A 20,623-nucleotide genomic window follows, 5' to 3' on the forward strand; every position below is an offset into this window, starting at 1 on the left:
GCACTTCTAACAATATGCAAAAACAGTTTTTTTTTAATGGATGATAATAGAATGGTAACCTCGCCTACGCTATCGGTATACGCTGATGGGACACCAATGAGAAAGGATACGTGAGGATGAAAGCAGATCAGTTAGCTCATCGTGAAGAAATCCACAAGACATAACCACGATAGTTTCCAGGGGGAATTGAATGGAAGTCGACCTCATAGAGTATATTGCTAGCAATGGAGCTGTTACGAGTTAATCTTCGTTTCTAACAATCCCTTAGATCAAACATCTAGAATAATAATAAGTGACATATATTTACACTAATTTCTTAATCTTTAAGCTAAAATATCCCGTGTTATAGGGACTAGGCGACAAACATTTCGGGCACACCACAGCCAATTCAACCGCAGACATTTGATAATATTTTAAGGGGGACGCTGTTACCCATCTCTCGACTATTAAATTTCCTTAGTTACCTCTTACGACATCTACGGGGAAGGAAGGGGTGGCTAATTCTATGCCGAGACCACATGGAAAGCTGTATGTTTGCAATCTTTGCAAAAAGTTTCTTTTTGTAAAAAGTCTTAGAAACAGTTAAATTAGATATATAAGCAATTGCCTCCTATTTGAATCCGCTTAAAAAGTGTATTTACCTGTACACATTGTCCTACGATGTTTTTTCTTCTAAAACCAGGTAGACCTTCATACCATATCGCTCCCAATAATTGTTGAACATTTGGATGCGACACGAACTGTAAAAACCGACACAAGTGTAGAAAACTTAAAATTATATGTAGGGGGTATCCATAGATATGGATACCTAAATATAAGAGATGAGCAAGAAAAGATAGACTGAATTAAAAATTTTATTTATTCTTTGTTGCACAATAAAACTTTGTACAATATTGAGGCTAGATTCACACTATAATGCCGGTTACGGTTCGTTCTCAATCGGTTCTAGGTCTGGTAACTAGAAATAATTTAAAATTGATCGTGACTGATACAGAACGGAACTGGACTTTTGTATAAATATACATAATATTATATATATATATATATATATATATATATATATATATATATATATATATATATATATATATATATATATATATATATATATATATATTCAATTTTATATTACAGTAAAATTTTTATTATAAAGATCAATACGAACTAATTTTCTAATAGATTTAATTCAAAATTATTATAACATTAGTTTATTATGGTTCATAAAGCAGTAATTTCCCGAAAATATGAAATTATAACATTTTATTATTAGATTAAGAGATTAGTTAAGTGAAATGGAATCTTAAAATTGGTCCCTACATGTCTTACTTAATAATATTTTACCAGACCGTAACTGGATCGAGAATGAACCGTAATCGGCGTTATTGTATGGATCCGGCCTCAATATTGAAGTGTAACGAGATCGGACCGAGAACGAATCGTGATGGCATTATAATGTGAATCCACCCTCAATAACGAAGAGTAACGAGGTCGGATAGAGAACGAACCATGACCGGCGTTATAGTGTGAATCCGACCTCAATATGGAAGTATTACGACATAGGACGGAGAACGAACTGAGATTGACATTATAGTGTAAATCCGGCCTCAATATCGAAGCGTAACGAGATTGGATCGAGAACGAATCTGGACTAATTCCAATTCTGGACTAATTGAACGTGTGAATTTGGCTTAATTTCCTGGAAAGAAGACAAAAGTAGTTTGCGAATAGAGATGAAGAGCGTTCGTATCTGTCAATTTTTAAAAACATTTTAACTTTCTAAAGAACTCATTTACTTTACTTATTTCAGAAACATTTTAATGTTTCTGAGAAATTATTTAAAATGTGCTCTGCCTGCAAACTAAAATTAAACATAAATTACATTTATACTAATATAATTCTAATTTTAAAAATTCTTTCACCTATAGAAGCTATATTATCAGCCAGTAACATAGGCTACATATTATTTTTGAAAATTCTGTTCACCCATTGCGAAGCTGGACCGGATTCGTATTTGCATATAAATTTACCATTAAAAACTTTGCGCTTACTTCATATTTTGCTTCAAAAATTTTTTTCCATAAATATCAAAATTTTCAGTGACATTATAATAAGAATATTATTGCATGTTCAAAGGTTAATTCCCTATCAGCGTACTTTAAAAAAAAATCAGGAACATTGAAAAATGTTAAATTTCTTTGATGATTTGTAAATTATTTCGATATTGCCATACTTTATTATAAACTTTATTATTAGTGGATGAGAATAACATTTTACGCTGACCTCAAATATTATGGATAGTATGATAAGTTAAATCTTTCCTTTCAATTTAAAAGCAATCATGCGTAAATACACAAACAAAACAAATACGCGCGAGTTTCCTAATACCAGTCGAATATAGTTTTGGAAAAAATTAATAGTAACATGAATGTAGTATCGAATTGGTTTCTGTACAGTTATGATTACAAATAAATATATTTTGCTTTGTAAAAAATTGTATATTCAATATTAACAATATGCATCAATGATAAGGTTTTTCGTATTGATTTATAGATTGATACGTTAGATTGGTAATTTAAGATTGTGTTCCTTAAAATAAAAAAGCCAATTACAATCCGGACAAAATCAACTATTTTGTTTTAAAAAATCAGTTATTTTTATTTAAAAATAAAACTATTGAATGATTTTGATAAAATTTCTATGGCATCAATCCATTTAGATAAAAAAATATTTTTTTAATCGATTTATAATTGACACAGCTGTAAGGAAATAAACTAAAAAAAAAAATACTACCGAATCGGAAACTTATTACGTTTTTTGAAGATTCTGAAGACAGAATCGTATTTAGGTATTAGTGGATTTTACCTTGTAACAAGTAGTCTTCGTAAAGAAAAAAAATCGTTATGAAATTAACATAGAACCAATATGAGTGTGAACTATATCGATTTTAAAAAGAAACTTCGTAATCGGTTCAAAATTTCGCGATGTAATCACATAAGATAGTTACAAATAAAACTATTATAAATATACTGCAAGCCTACTTCTTTTATAGGTCACTTAAATAGAACAGAGAATTCAAAAGAATAACATACCTACATAGAAGATATTTTACGCTCAACTGTGAGAAATATATAAAAAAGTTAAGCCCGACTTATATAAACTTATTACCGTTGAAAGTCACTGGAATCAGAAGTAACGATGTTTTATAAGGCAGACAGTTGACGATACGACTTCTCAATAGGGAAGCCGGGTGCTGAACTCGGCTGAAATCTTCAGTCTTTTTTTTATGCAAGTTAGCATTGCAAACAAGCTGACGGCCCATCTGATGGAAAGTAGTAACCGTTGCCTATAGTCATGAACAGTACCATAGACATAATAGAGTATACTGCTTCGCCCATGATACCCCAATGCGTTGTCATTCCTGAGGACTCAGGTGTTATGCCTCTGTATCCTGTAAATTCACTGCTATATCCCACCCTTCAAACCGAAACACAGCCATGCAAACTCAACTGCATCACGGTTGAAACATGAATGGGACAGAGGTACCCAAGTAATCGACAGAGGGAGAGTTTGTATAAACTCTCCCTCTGGTGAATGTCTTATCATTTTATCATACGACACAGTATAAGAGTAGCGTAGTATTATATTATCTGTGGTATAAGTAATAGTATTTTTCAATCGACTTCTAAAAGAAGGCAGTTCTCAATTCGGTCGTATTTTTGTTTGTTTGTTACCTTATAACTCTAAACAGCTGAGAAAGTGACGCTTTACGTTCTTTTTTTTAAGTTTTTTTTTGTTCATTGTATTGAGTCTCCTATCCGAAAAATAGGTATTAGCTACCCGCACGAATGCTAAAGTTAAATGAGTTAAGGGGTCGTCTATAAATCAGTGCTGTATAGGTGCCTCTCGCTGGAGGTGTGCATATATAGCAACAGCTGAGGCGGCTCCTATTACCAGCAAAATTAATTGTTTTTTTCTTTTTTATTGTTGTTTTTTTTTTAACTATTGGTGGTAATAAAGATTTGGATTTTTTTTTAATCTGAAAGGATATGCTTAGAGATTAGTATTACATAATATAAAATAATCTCAAAATCGGTTAAATATTTTATTTTTAAGGCCATAATAACTGATTTTGTCACATCAATTGTGACAGTCAGTTTTTTTTTTTATAGGATACAAACCTTATTTATTTTATGTGATGATTATGGAATGATTATGCCGCCTGTGCTATATACGCTAGTGGGGCATTAGTGATTGATGATAAGTGAAGATAAATTCAGGTCAGTAGGCCTATCGTGAGGAATTCATCAGAAATTAACCACGATAATTTCCAGGGGGAAGTCGATCTGTATATTGTTAGCAATGACGATTAAGGCCTTATTAATAATCCCTCCCCCCCCCCTTAGTTTGTCAGAATCAGAATTATATTTAGATTTAGCTTATTTTTAGAAATCGTTTAAAAATACTCAACAGAACATTATTATAACAAACACTACATCGAGAAATAATTTAAGTTCATTAAGAAGGAAAATTCTAGAAACAATGGAAAAATGAATACCGAATATCATAATATTATGTATGTTGATAGGGAGGTAAATACAAGACGCTTTTAATGATGGTTACTTGTTACGTTCAACTAATATAAACAACTAATATAAATATGAATATAAACGACTTTCTTTTTTAGAAATATTTTCTCCTTTTTTATTTTTAAGATGACTAGCAATATTCCTTGGCTTTTCTTTGTATAATAGTAGAAAAAGTAATGTATGAACTCAGGAAATATTGATAGACAGCTTATGTTTTTTCTTCATATTTAATATTTAAAACTATTGACTCTATCTACACTAATATTATTTAAACTAATATTTAAAAGTGAAAAAGTTTTATACATAGATAGATACTCTTTATTGTTTCCTCCAAAAGATTACAATAGTAAACTTATTATAAATATAAATAATTACAAGAAATAATCACAATGAGAAAACAATGGGCGACCTTATCGCTAAGAGCGATCTCTTCCAGGCAACCTTTGGATGGAGAGGAGTAAACAATTTAGTGGGAGGCACGATGAACAATTTTGTTTGTAATGATCAAATAAAAAAATATATTTAACCGATTTTGATATTTCTTTCAAGTGTAGAAAGCTACATTATGAGCGAGTAATATAGGATATATTTATTTTTTATTAAAAAAAAAGAAGCGAAGCTGAGACGATAGTATTCAATACTTCCATACTTTCGCACATTCTAGATAAAGAATGGGCACTTGACTACTGAGTATGAAGATGTGTCAATGAACAATTAAATGAACGGTTCCTGAGATGTTTGTTGAAACTTGATGCCCTATCTATATGAGTATGATCTATCTATCCATATATCCCTAGCAGTATATAGGACCATGACAAAATAAGTTTAGTATCAGTTAATATTACATACCATTTTCTGTTTGTATTTAATAGCTAATTTGAGCCTTCCTAACGTCTGCCGTTCTCCTGGCTCCCAGCTGTCGAGGTCCCAAGGGTTGTAGTTGAGCATGATCTCCAACTCCTTGGAGGTCCTAGTATGGTCTAATAGTGAGGTAGCAAATTCTTGACATTGTTGTCTCAGTGCCTGCAGAATGATAATTATGATGCTATAATTTCAGATTAAAACTTAATATAGTCGTCGATTTTTGTCTGTTTTTTTTTAATGGATGATAAAAGAATGGTAACCCTGCCTGTACTATCGGTATACACTGAGGTGGAGCACCAGTGAGGGATGATAAGTGAAGATGAAGCAGGTCAGTTAGCCCATCATGACCAATTTACCAATGAATCCATCACGATGGTTTCCAAGGGGGAACCAGGAGGAGGTCGATTTGATAGGGTATATTGCTAGTAAATAGGGTTGCTAATTCCCATTACTAAAAATCTCTTTTCCCTCCTTTATCTCTGGGTTAAGTATGGTCGCCAATAGACATGAACAATATATAAAAGTCGATTGCTTGGGTACCTCTGTTCCATTCGTGTTTCAATCGTGAAGCAGTTGTGTTTGCATGGCTCTGTTTCGGTTTGAAGGGTGGGATATAGCGTAAATTTACTTGGTACAGAGGAATAACATCTGAGTCGTCAGGAATGGCAATGCATGGGATGTATCATGGGCGAAACAGTATACTCTGTTATGTCCATGGTACTGGTCATGTCTATAGGCGACGGTTACCACTTTCCATCAGGTGGGCCGTCAGCTTGTTTGCCATTCTAAGTTGTATAAAAAAAACAGAGTATACTGTAAAATTGGGTAATATCTATATATTGTAGTTATAATATTTATATATTGGAGCAACAATGGGTATATTTTCAATATCGGTTATTCAATATATGTATTATATTGAATTGAAGAACCCGATCGTAAGGGATATAGATATCTGACTAATGTAAGTAATATCGAAATTGATAAAGACATTTCTTCCGTCATCAATGTTCAGATCAACCCAAATATATAGATATCAGAGAAGCGCTGATATTACCTATATCTAGTTTTTAGTATACTGTGTTATCCATACTACGTTTCATGCGTTGTAATTCTCGAGGAGTAAGATTTTTTTTTTGATGGGTGAAAATGGAATGGTTACACCGCCTGCGCTAACGGGATACGCTGGCGGAGCACCAGTGAAGGGTGATAGATGAGAATGAAAACAGGCCAGTTAGCCCATCATGATGAATTCATTAGGAATTAACCATGATAGTTTCCAGGAACCGCGAGAAGGTCGACCTGGTTGGGTATATTGCTAGCAACGGGATTCTGTCTCCATCACTAACAATGCCTCTGTATCCTGTAATTTCATTGCTACAGCCCACCCTTCAAACCGAAATATAGCAAGCAAATAATTAACGTATTGTAATTATTTCAAATGAAAACTTTTTACAGGCATCGGTTTGTTTATTTTTGGATTGAATGTAGGAGTTAGAATGTTATGTTTAAATTTCATACATCATAGAGGTGCATTACCTAATAAGCCATCTTTTGATCTTTTGCTAGGAGAACATTAGTGTTTTGCTCTTTTGAGCTATAATCACTTTGTGTTACTATGACCTATTTACGATTTCAGTTTTGTTATCAATTTATGTTCTTCTTTTTTGTATGTATATGTTTGTTTTGTTTATGTTGTTATGTATGTGCTAATAGGAAGGGTTGTAAAGCCTCTGATAAAGCCTCTGGTAACAGTAGTAGCGGAATTAAATAAAATAATGCTTTTACACAACACCACATTTTTTTTATACAACTTAGAATGGCAAACAAGCTGACGGCCCACCTGATGGAAAGTGGTAACCGTCGCCTATAGACATGAGCAATGCCATGGACATAACAGAGTATACTGTTTCGCCCGTGATACCCCCCGTGCGTTGCCATTCCTGAGGAGTCAGGTGTTATTCCTCCGTACCCAGTAATTTCACGCCATATCCCACTCTTCAAACCGAAACACAGCCATGCAAACATAACTGCTTTACGATTGAAACACAAAATGGGACAGAGGCACCCAAGCAATCGACTTTTCTACAAAGTCTCCCTCTGGTAATATATGGTATCATTAACATATCAGCTGTTATTTGTCCACTGTTGAAGGAGTCGACAAATTAAAGATATTTGTCCACTGCTAAGAATTCTGAAAGGCCTCCCTCATAAACTGCCACAAGGAACGGTCCTAAGCCACCTGTATCCACTGACTCCCCGCAATGGATACGAAGTCGTCACTTCATTTAGTCCTCACTAGATGAAGTGACGACTTCTCGTTCTACCCAAATATTTTCTCGAAAACTTCTCGTCTAGTCTGTACTGTTCGTACGGAGTCACTGCTCAAGAAGCTTTCTTCCTCATTGGTTGTAGGTTCTTCGAAATATATGATCACCCCATTGCCATTTCAGTTTGACTTTTCTTCGGGCTATGTCGGTCACAATTTCTCAAGAGACTACAGCATGGGGTTCTTCAAAAGGGGAGCTAAAGAGGTTTCTTCAGGGTCGGCAACGCGCGCGTAATACCTCTGGTATTGCAGGCATTCATAGGCTACGGTAGCCGCTTACCATCAGGTGGGCCGTATGCTTGTTTGCCACCTCAGTGGTATAAAAAAAATCATAACAAAGTTATCATCATCATATCAGCTGTCCATACGAAGGATTTTACCAGTAGTTGCTATATTTGATAGACTACCGACTAAACCGTCTTTCAAAAAAAAACTTTAAGTAAGTACTTTATATTATTCTCAATTTCGTGTATAATATAGTATATGTCATATATGCGTAAGTATATTTATTATTTATATATATTTATTCGTTTATATATGTAATTTTAGTGTGTATGTATATCAATAATTACTAGTATCGTATTCGAGTATTCTAACACTTCTCTATGGTTGACTGTGAGAGAATGTTTTTAGCATTAAGTCCGCCATGTACACATATTTGTACTAATGAATAAATAAAAAAAAATACTATTAGAACTTTACTGAAGATAAGTTAGTATTACCTTATATTCAACTCTGAACTCTGTCTCCATGCGACTCAGCCGTCCCAGCTCCCAAGAAAGCTGGAAGGCAGTCAGGAGAGGATCAGCTGACGACAGGGCTATCAGTGATGGAGATGTGAGAGCCCGGTACGCGTTAATGCGAGCTTGGGAATGACGTAGGGAATCCTCCTGAGAGGATTTAACGCATTCATCGCATCCGCATCTGAAATAAATGATTTTTATGGGATGAAAATGGAGTGGAACCCCTGTCTGCACTTATGATACATGTTAATAAGGTTTTAGAGCATGATAACATGTAGATCTACGCAGAGCATCAAGTAAGGATATTCTTAAAAGAAGTCTTTTTAATTATTTGTTGAGTCAACAAAACCAGCTCTAGTTACAGGTTACTCAATAGTTATTACATCTCATAATGCTTATCGTTGTTTTCATTTATATATATGCTCATCGTAACGAATTAACTATGATGGTTCAGAGAATGAAACGCGTGGAGGTCGACCTGATACGATATCTTATTACTAACAATCCTCACCCCCCCCATTGTGCCATTCGTGTCTATAGGCGAGGATTGCTACTTTCTATCAAGTGGACAGACAGCTTGCTCGCTATGTTACAAAAAATTTACTCAACTATTCTACCTAGTGATGATACAAAATCAATTAGAAGGCACAATAGCAGATTTAAATTCACATAAGATTATTTTCCATTTAACCTTTAGGGAAACAGGGAAATAATCAATTATGCGGATAAATATTACAGCCCTCTCCAACCGGAAAAAGGGTATTCTAGGAAAATGATTTATAAACTTGGGCGAATTTGGGGTTTTTAGGTGGTATTGGCCAAAAATCACGTCAAGTTACTTTTATGAGTTATATTGTTTAAAATATATGACTTTATTCTCTTTTTATATATAATGCTAATCACTGCTTTTTATAAATCATGCTAAACTGTCCACTATTGGAAAGAGGCCTTTCTTATATTGGTTTTGCCAGTAGTTGCCACGTTTGACAGGCGGGATGGCAACCGCAGTTAGGCTTTTGCGTAGTGATTTTTTAAGAGTGACGTTGGTACTTATCCCTCTACCATCAATATTTAATTAATATGTTAGTATTGTCTGATAATATTTGGAAAACGGTTATTAATAATATTAAATTAATTATAATATTAAATATGTTATAATATTATTACAAATAATATAATTTATACAATCGCTGTAATAATATAACTGATGGCTTACCATGAAATATTTTCCGAAATTTCGGGGACAAACGAAATAGAAATTTGATGTTAAAATTACATAATACATGCCGCTTAAAATTACTAAAGATATTAAAATATCGTTTCTCTGGACTATTAGGATAGGATTTATGATGAATGAAACGTTAAGCTCCATTTACTGAGCCGATTTAAGTACGAACAAAAACACGAAATTGAGCCTGAAAATTCGGAATTTAATTTCATGGTAGGCCCCCTGTTTATAAATAATTAATAAATTATAATATACTCGAGTGGTTTTGAATCAAACTACAAATATTTTGAATAATATTAAAAAAAAGTAGAAAAAAATAAAACTTAAAAAAAATACGATATAATAATTATTGACGATATAGATTAGAAAACGACCTGTACCTACTTTACGTCGTGTGGCACCGGCAACGTGGCACCCCTGTCCAGTAGGATCTTAAGGATCTCGTAGTGGTTCCTGTGGGCCGCGAGGATCAGCGGCGTGATGTCCGGCGTGAAGGTGGCGGCCGCCGGGTCTACGGATTCCCAACTCTGTGTACATTGTGGAAGAAAACTCTATTAGCCTCTCAACTGTGTCGCGTCCGCTAAGCGGACATATAGATGATAATGCATATATACTGTTTTGTCTAAACTAGCTTGACGATAAGCTTAAATTATTGTAAACAAACCACGTCTTGTCCCTAACGCCAAAAATGTACGTAAAATAATGAAATTAAGTGTCAATTGAAGAGGGACTTTCAATTGACAATGTCCATGTTTATAAACAAGTGCTGTACAAAAAAAAATGTATTGGAACATCAGATATTTTATTTTTATTTTATCAAGTATATAATATTGTACATAAAATATATAATTTTACATCCAACAAGGTCTTAGATTTTTAATAATTGAAAAATAAAAGGTAATTCATAGGTGACCCCATTTTATTTCTCATAGAACAGTTGCTATGCACTTCAAGTCGAGTGTAGTGTAAGAAATTACATAAGGAATCTAGTTGGAATATAAATCTAATCTGAATTTTGTATAATTCCAATTAGATTTTAGAAAAAACAGGTTTTTTAGACCTATACGCTAAAAATACCTAGTCTGTGTAAAGTCTGCTCACGGGACGCCACAGATGTGGATTTTCCACCATTTTGCATGAGATAGTTGAAAGGTTAGAGTTAAGCTCGCCTTTGTACATTTGATTACCTCTGTCATATTCTTACAACTGGTGTGTACAATAAAGAATTAAATAAATAAATAAATAAAAATTGTTAAATGCTTATTATGATTTTTTTTAGTGGATGAAAATGGTATGGTAACCCCGCCTGCGCTAATGGGATACGCTAGCGGAGCACCAGTGAAGGTTGATAGATGAGAATGAAAACAGGCCAGTTAGCTTATCATGATGAATTCATCAAGAATTAACCATGATAGTTTCCAGGGGGAATCGCGTGAAGGTCGACCTGGTTGGGTGTATTGCAAGCAATGGGATTTTTAGTCTCCATTACTAACAATCCCTTTTCCCCCTGCTTATTATGATTAGTGATAGAATAGTTGACTTTGAACCTATTTCAATGAACTTGAAAAAAAAACATGTCATCATTATGATTGCGTATGTGTACGTGTCTGTGACTATGTGTGGGAATGTGTGTGTATTTGTGTGTGCGTGCGTGTGTGTGGGCGTTTGTGTATATGTGTGTGTGTGTATGTGTATATATGTTGAAGTACGCGCGTATCAAATTAATGATAAATAACTGTAGGGTAATAGTTTTGTATAGTAATTTAATTACATAATTTTAACTTTATATGTATATATGATATATTCTTTAGCAATATAAAGGTTGTAAGCCTCTTAGTAATAAATAGAAATGAAGCACAATTTCTCAAAGTTCATTTAATTTAGATATCATACTATTATATTATATATTTACTTATTTTACCTTTTATATGAAATATAATAAATAATATAACATAAATACCCAACTTCTCTTAATCCATTCACAATTATTTAACTACAGCTTCTTTAGGACTTCCATTAACAATAATTGTGATATATTTTATATAATGACCACGTGGTTTACTCTCCGCGATTGGAGTGAACCTGTCAGCAAGACCACGTGTTCTTACAATTTCATTACTTTTTATTTAAGTAACATGACAATAAATAATAATAAAATTAATTAAAATATAAATTAGTGTTCTATATACATGATAAGAATAATTTATTACCAAATTTGGTATAATAACCATTTTAATACGTTTTATTATATTTAAAGTAGTTAGTCTGATTTTTATTAATAAATGTAGGTACACATTTTGACATAAGATGTTTAAGAAAATTAATATAATTTAACATAAATATCTAACGCGCGTGTGTGTTCAGTTTTTACCCTTATCATATGAAGGAAGACTAGTAATTTTATTGGCATATCTCAGCTTTCAGAAAACAGAATTCATGTTAATTGTTTGGTAGAAAAGGGTATAAGGGTAAAGGTATACGAACGATTTTACACAAAGTTGCATACTGATTTTTGACTAAGGCGTGTAGCTTCCGAACTATACTCGTATATAAATAAACTAGCGGCCCGTCCCGGTTTCGCACGGGTAGACATTTTTATAACGTTTTAAAAAGTAGTTATTGTGACAAAACAATAATAGTTGGATATATAGTATCGCTAAGTTTTTTGTAATTATTGATATTTTCTTCAATATTGTAGAACATACTTTTGTTCTATCACCAATAGTTTCCGCCGCGCACGCGACGAATGATATTTTATAGCATTTTTTTACACCTTGAGTTACGTTACTAAAGTTTCAGTAAGGATCCCTAACCTTTTCTAGCAATAAATATAGCCTATGTTACTCACGGTGAATGTAGTTTTCTAATAGTGAAAGAATTTTTGAAATCGGCAAAGTATTTTTTGAGTTTATTCATTACAAACATACATACACACAAAAATACAAATCTTTCCTCTTTATAATATTAGTGTAGGTATAAAACAATCCTTGTTTCCTTTAGTCACACTATAACTTGAAAATAACTTGACCCGTTACATTTTTTTTTATATTTTCTAATACTTTGTTCAAGATTCTGACGGAAAGGAAATTTAATAAAAATTTGTACAGAAAATTGGAAAACTTCAGAAAACTAGCGACAATTTTATAATCGCGCGTTTGATAATTCGTTCATTTGACCATCGGTCATACTGTCTGTCGAGTCAGCTAGTATATATACATAACACTTACATAAGGTTCTCCAGGTACATGGTGTTCTTCTTCCCATTGCAATAATAGTTCAACTGCTTCTACGTATTCTTCTTTGATTGCATGCAGTAGAGCATCCTGTATATAAATATACATTTTAAATTTTAGAATTGGGCAATTCATTGTTTTTACCTACAACAATGGGAAACTTAATGGGAAAAATATGTTATATCAGACGTTGATTGGTCACTGCTGAATATAGCCTCCCCCATAAAAGGGGGATTTTGCCAGTAGTTGCCATTCTTAGCAAGCGGGTTAGCAACTGCAGTTTGGCTTTTGGTGATTTTTAAGAGGGACGTTACTGCCCGTCCCTACATCACAAGATTCCTTAGTCGCCTCTTACGGTACCCACGGGAAAGGAAGGGGTGGCCTATTCTATACTACACTCCTATTTGTATATTATATTTTATTATTATAATTTTATTTGTGTCTCTATTTTAAGTAGTTTAGGAGTTACGACAGAAAGGACGAACGTACTATAAAAAGTATTAAAAACAAAAACAAAAAACAGACACTCCCTCATAATAAAATATAATACATACTTCAAAAGTAGGTATATCGTTCAGTGACAGATATTAATAAATAAATCTCGTTCCCAAATGAAAAACACTATGGCAGTTGAATGATTTATTTAAAGCAATACCGGTAGTTTTATAGCTGCGGGGGGCCATTAAAATTGTCTACCAAAAATATTAAGCTGGCGCCTGACCGGTGTCGTTTGAATCTTAATGTACTTGTAATATATAATAGTAATAATTTATTGGAATTATTATCGTAACATTAAATAATAATAGTAGTTTATTGAAACTATTATATTTTTTTTAACTTATGTTTATTTTTTTTACGATGTCTATAGGTATACACACACAACGGGAATTTTATAAACTTACTATGTTTGTCATTTCCGCCAAGTGTTTTGACTTCGTTCGGAAGCTTTCTTCAGGGGACGTACGGTAGTTGAAAACAACAAATACAGTAAGTTCATAAAATCCTTAAAATATTTATAAGTCAATCGTTTAGATAATATAGCGAGCTAAAAAAATAGATTGTTTACAAATAGATAAATATTTCCCACAGAAAATGTAAAAAACACACTAATAAAAGGTGAGATATTTCATAGATAGATTAGGTTGAAAATACTAATTTGCATTTATAAATTTTGATCGTGTGTTTATCTATTAAAATCTGTTAAAAATTTGCAAGTGTAATTGCGTAACATAAGTATAAAAATTTACAGTCGAATTAAGAATCTCCTTCTTTTAATATGGCGATATTTATATACTCACTATTTTGTTTATACTCTTTCGTAAGTTACTATTGATGCGAGGTTATGCAACTAATACATATAAAAATACATATATTATTTAAACATTAATGTATTTGAAGAAATCTAAAAAGATAATAAATAAGGTAGGTACATTAATTAAGAAAATATTAATTAAACTAATTGAGATAATAAAAAAAATATGAAATTTTTGTTGTAAATAATCTAGTAATCGATATAAGCAAAGATCTCCGTCTAATTACCACTAAAACATGATTGGTTCATCCCTTTTTCAACCGACTTCAAAGAGTAAGAGATTTACAATTCGGTTGTATTTTTTGTTTATATTTGTTACCTCATAACTCCGTCAGTTGAAAACAGATTTTGATTTTTTATTAATTGAAAGGATACATTTATAGATTACCAAGTAGCCTACTTAATTATTTATTCCATATAGTATGTGTACATCAAATTTCATAATAATTGGTTAAGCCGTTAAGGTGCTGTAAGATAATAAACGAACAAACGACCTCACTTTCACATTTATAATATTAGTCAGAATTGACTGAACATAAATTTAAATGTTTCTAATTTTCTTTATACGTTTTTAGGAAAGCGTCTATGTCGGTTATTTATGGAGTCATCGACCTGAGTTGTAACATTACATTACCATAAAATTTAAGGTGAGTCGCTAGCTTTAGAATTTTAGTCGATAGTAAAATTAATAAGAGCTATGAGATTATACAAACGGCGTTTAGGAGAGAGCTTATTTTTACCAAGGTTGGGTTGGAATTTTATAACCGAATAGCTTGGAAATAAATGCAGATTTCAGCCAGTAAATTCTTCAATGTATATTGAGTATTTATTTACCAATAGACTTCATTTAGATTGTATTTCTTTTCAAGTTTGTTACTTCTTAATTCCGTCAGTCGTTAACTGATTTGGGAAATTTCTTTTTTTTTTTATCAATAATGATATACTTACAGATTGATTCCATAAAGATTTTATCCAAATCTGTTCAATAGTGACTGGTAACACAGGTTTTTCAAAACCTTTTTGTATAGAGAAATAACACATGAGTTCTCAGGAATGGCGACACATGGGGGGTATCATGGGCGAAACTCTATAATGTGCATGGTCTATGCTCATGTCTATAGTCGACGGTTACCATTTTCCATCAGGTGGGCCGTCAGCTTGTTTGCCATTCTAAGTTGTATAAAAAAAACATACTGCAGGCACCAGTCTCTCATAAAATTGGTCTTACATATCTAATTGTACCTCAAGTTGTCACTTTATACTACCTTTTGTGAAGAGAAAATAAACCATTCATTCATTCAATAGTGTAATTTTTATATCTATATTTTAAATAACTGGTTTTGTTATAACTAAAGTCGATTTTTTTATGGGACACAATCTTTATAATATTAGCACCAGGCATTCAATTTTTAGCAATAGCCGTGTGGTCCCGGCATAGAATAGGCCACCTCTTCCTATCCCGTAGGTGTCGTAAGAGGCGACTAAGGGAGGGCGAGGGATGGGCAGCAGCGTCCCTCTTAAAATATCTTTAAAGCGTAACTGTGGTTGCACATCCGTTTGCCAAGCATGTCAACTATTGGGAAAATCCCCCAAGGGGGATGTTATATTCAGTAGTGGACCGTTAGAGGCTGATATGATGATGATGATGGCGACTAAATTTTTAACTCTACTTATGTTTATGCAAATAAAAAATAAGTAAATTAAAAATAGTGTTTATAAAAAATGCAGAAAATCCCACTATTTGCCTGAACATTTTAAAATATCTAAACTCAAGTAGCGGAACATTAATTAGTGACAAACAAAGTTAGAGCGAGCCTCGAGACTTAATTAAATTGCGTTCACATCAGGTTACTAGGGTGAAATTGTATTTTATGCACATGTTTTCGATACTATATGTTGTCATAGGTACCTCTATTTTCATTATGGATTACCATAAAATAAAAAAAAAATAGTCGTATAGTACCAGCATAGAATGAGCCACCATTTTCTTACCCGTGGGTGCCGTAAGAGGCAACTAATGGAAATTAAAGATCGAGAAATGGGCAGCAATGCCCCTCTTAAAATATCAGCAAAGCCAAACCGTGGTTGCTAATCCGCCTGCTAAGGGGCACACGCGGGCGAAGTCGCGGGTAAGAGCTAGTATGTTTAAACTAAGCTGATTTTGATAATATTTATTTAAGACATTGGTCTTACAGATTGCTGTAAGTCTATTCTTTTATATGAAAAATAATTTTCCAAATCGATCTAAAACTGATCGAGTTATAAGGTAACAATTACGACCGAATTGAAAACCTCTTTTTTTGAAGTTGGTTACAAAGAAGATGATTCTCGATTCTGTTGTATTTTTTTTTTTCTATTAATATAGATAGGTGTCGTTATAACAAAGTGTGAATCATTTAGCCTAATATTTTACACTTGGAATAAAGAGTGCTAAAAAAACTACCAAACTAAAAACGAGTACATTATGAAGATAAAAACTCTTCTCTCTAGGCAATAACTTAGGGCAATATACTTTCGTAAGGAGAAACAAGGATTTTTCTTAACTAAGCCAACGTTACCCACAAAATTACAATGTGTAATTTAGAAGTTTTTTACCAACTTAAAAAAATGAACGTGATTCAATCAACGTGGTTGTATTTTACTTTTGTTTGTTACCTCATTTTTTTATTACGTTTATAAATGTTGCAATAAAGTGTAAATAAATAAATAACCCTTTTATTTCTCATGTGTGTTGTTTGAGGCGACTAAGGGAACTTAATGGTCGAGGGTTCTTTTTATGGGTGATAATGGTATGGTAACCCCGTCTGCGCTGTATACACTGGCGGGGCACCACCAGCACCACCACTGATAGACGATTGATGAAGATGAAAGCAGGTCATCCTATCCTGACGAATTCAATTAGAATTAGCCACGATGGTTTCCAGGGGGAAGCACGTGGACGTCGACCTGACAGGGTATATTGCTAGTAACGGGGCTATTTGACCTCATTACTAACAATCTCTTTCCCCCCAATGGTCGAGTGTTGGGCAGCAGCGTCCCTCTTAAAATATTACCAAAAGATAACTCTGGATGCTAATTCGTCTGTCAAACGTGGCAATTATTGACAAAACTTCCTTTATGGGAAAGGCTTATGTTCAGCGGTGGACAGTTACAATAATAATAAATAAATTTCATTTATTTATTATTATAATATAATGATGTATAACGTAAATATTTTAAATATTCGCGTTTCGATATTATATAAAAAATTTATTCACTATATTGTACATATATCCTGCAAATCTAAGCTAGATTTATTCTATTATTATAATACTGACATTTGCAGAGAAGGGGGGTTGCAAAAATGTGGGGATACGATGATCGGTATATGATTTCCCTGGGGGCTGCGAAGTTCCCCCCGATAGATAGTAACTGTTACGTACATTTGAAACAATACTATGTATTCGACGACGTACGTATACATACATAAGTATTTATAAATGTCGCTGTTACGCCAAATAAATAAACGCTATGCTAACAGATTTATATATTTTTATATATATTTATACACACATATATATATATAATTTGCTAGGTTATTGTCTACAACTTCTTTACTACTACTTGAAAGTTTAATTTCTTGCAGGCTTTTCTCAACAGATAATAACTTTCCGAAATTTACATTCATAAAAAAAATACGATTTAAAAGTGCTTCTAAACAAGTCTGAGTAAAAATGATTTGAATTTGAATTTATGTACTAAATTTCATTTAAATCCATCTAGTTGTTTAAGAGTGATTGAGTAACAAACATGCTAACACCCAAACATCTATACGAACTTTCTCATTTATAGTATAATTAGAATAGTAAGTAGGTGTAGCAAACTATTTAAGCATCTTGTATTTTGCATTGCTATGGCACACTCACAAACGAAAGTTGCATTTGGTTTTGTGTATTTTTTTTGTCATTTATGTTATCTCGCTTTTTTTTGTGTATGTATGTTGTAATTTGTGTGCTGTAAGTAATGCAAATAAAATTATCTATCTATCTATCTATCAGAGCAACAACTTGCCACACCTAGCCATCTTTTTTCTCTAAAATTCAAATAAAATAAATAGATAGATAGACACTCTTTATTGTTTCCTCCAAAAGATTACAACAGTAAACTTATTCTAGATATAAATAATTACAAGAATTAATCACATACATATACATACATATACACATATACATACATACACACATACATATAAACACCTACATAAATACATAAAAATATATAAATACTGCTCACATTTATACGTAGAACACAAAGTTATAAAATTTTTAGATATCTGAACAAATAAATATAGCATACTTATTTCGACAAATACCCTACAAATAAAATAAAAAAAAAAATAATGCTCTCATTAAAAATGTATTTATCACTAATGACATAAGGCATCCCGCTGCCCGTATCAAATTGCGAAATGTCGGGAAAAGGGGTTAATAATCAATTAATCCCTCCCAATGTTAATGGGGCTACTAATCCCCATTGTAACAACCGCTGTGGTTAATTACTGAAGAATTTATCATAATGGGCCAACTGACTTGACTTTATCATCACTCACTTGTACTCCGCCAGCGAATACCAATAAAGCGGGGTTACATTCGGTTATCACCCATAGAATAAAAATAGCAAGTACGGCCACCTCTCAAAATGAATTTTTATATGACATACAATAACACATACATAAATGTATGAAGGTAACCCGTATTATACGTATCATACATAGATACATCTCCGTCACGTTAGTCTCTCATTGGAGTAGGTAGAAACAATAGAACGCTAACTGCTTCGATTCAAAGAGACCTCTTTCGCCTCTTCCACATTCATCAATCTTTTCATACATGCTCGCCGGTTACGGGTACTTTTAATTTGGCCCTTCTTCAGCACGTCGCCTATTTGGTTGACATTCTTTGTATTTTACAGAATTTATATATTTTTATGTATTTGTGTAGGTGTTTATATGCATGTATGTGTATGTATGTATAAATGCATGTGTGTATATATATATAATAATGAGTAAGGATATATATTTACATTATTACATCTCCATATTTAGAAATAATGGAATTTTCATCGTTCCTCCGATCAAGCTGTTTATAATTAGTCCTCTCCATTCAAAGGTTGCCTGGAAGGGATCGCTTTTAGTGATAAGGCCGCCTATTGTTTACTCACTGTAATAATTTCTTGTTAATGTATATATTTATAATAAGTTTACTATTGTAATCTTTTGGAGGAAACAATAAAGAGTATCTATCTATACGTCATTCTAGGGCGGCCTCCATCGATATCTCCATTCATTTGAGCTTGATAATCATAAATCTTTTTTGTAATTCTTCTTTCGTCCATTCTCTCTTATACTTTTATATTACTCGTAATAAAAATAGAAACTCTGCATGTACATATGTCAGTTTTTGGAAAATAATAGACACTTGAAAGTTCCCTATGCGAATAGCAGGACCGTAAAGTTTTCAAAGCCCTTCACAAACATTAGAATAATGATATGGGAGGTTTTTTTATGCGAAATTAGGGTTCGTATGAAATAAGTTAAGCAAATTGTTATATTTTAAATCCACTTCAAGAAAAGCTCTCAGTTCCCGTGTTCTTGTGCGATATTTTCGTTAATTCTGTATTAATTTTGACAATTCATTTTACTGTAGGATAGGACTCATTCATATTATTAATCACAAAAATTAGACGGTTCTTATTTCGCTTATAATTCCATTATTTATAAACCGATTTGGGAAATCTTTTTTCGTATCTGAAAAGATATACTTACAGATTACTTCCATATTTTTTTATTGGCTCAGCAGATTAGCTTTTAAATCAAAATAATTGGTTTTTACATTATTGAAGTTCATGTTTTTTTTTGTGGAATAAAATCGTAAATTAATTTTTATTATATATATATATGTGTGTGTGTGCGTGCGTGCGTGCGTGCGTGCGTGCGTGCGTGCATGCGTGCGTGCGTGTGGGCGTTCGTGCGTGCGTGCGTGCGTGCGTGCGTGCGTGCGTGCGTGCGTGCGTGCGTGCGTGCGTGCGTGCGTGCGTGCGTGCGTGCGTGCGTGCGTGCGTGCGTGCGTGCGTGCGTGCGTGCGTGCGTGCGTGCGTGCGTGCGTGCGTGCGTGCGTGCGTGCGTGCGTGCGTGCGTGCGTGCGTGCGTGCGTGCGTGCGTGCGTGAGTGCGTGCGTGCGTGCGTTCGTGAGTGCGTGCGTGCGTGCGTGCGTGCGTGCGTGCGTGCGTGCGTGCGTGCGTGCGTGCGTGCGTGCGTGCGTGCGTGCGTGTGTGTGTGTGTATATATATGATA

At 33.4% G+C, this 20,623-nt stretch overlaps 1 protein-coding gene across 1 annotated transcript in view; it reads right to left on the reverse strand.

Annotated features, from left to right (window-relative positions):
* LOC113510285 (transient receptor potential protein) overlaps positions 1 to 20,623 on the reverse strand; it is a 77,221-nt gene that overhangs the window by 20,072 nt on the left and 36,526 nt on the right. Inside the window, exons 4-8 of the mRNA XM_052893842.1 lie at positions 12,975 to 13,070; positions 10,132 to 10,274; positions 8,499 to 8,700; positions 5,436 to 5,609; positions 642 to 740 (exon numbers count right to left, since the gene is read on the reverse strand). Of these exons, the coding sequence (XP_052749802.1) occupies positions 642 to 740; positions 5,436 to 5,609; positions 8,499 to 8,700; positions 10,132 to 10,274; positions 12,975 to 13,070 (714 nt within the window). The remainder of the gene's footprint in view (positions 1 to 641; positions 741 to 5,435; positions 5,610 to 8,498; positions 8,701 to 10,131; positions 10,275 to 12,974; positions 13,071 to 20,623) is intronic.

This window comes from Galleria mellonella, unplaced genomic scaffold (genome assembly GCF_026898425.1).
Source record: "Galleria mellonella isolate WM207_F2 unplaced genomic scaffold, CSIRO_AGI_GalMel_v1 utg184, whole genome shotgun sequence".
Classification (NCBI taxonomy): domain Eukaryota; kingdom Metazoa; phylum Arthropoda; class Insecta; order Lepidoptera; family Pyralidae; genus Galleria; species Galleria mellonella.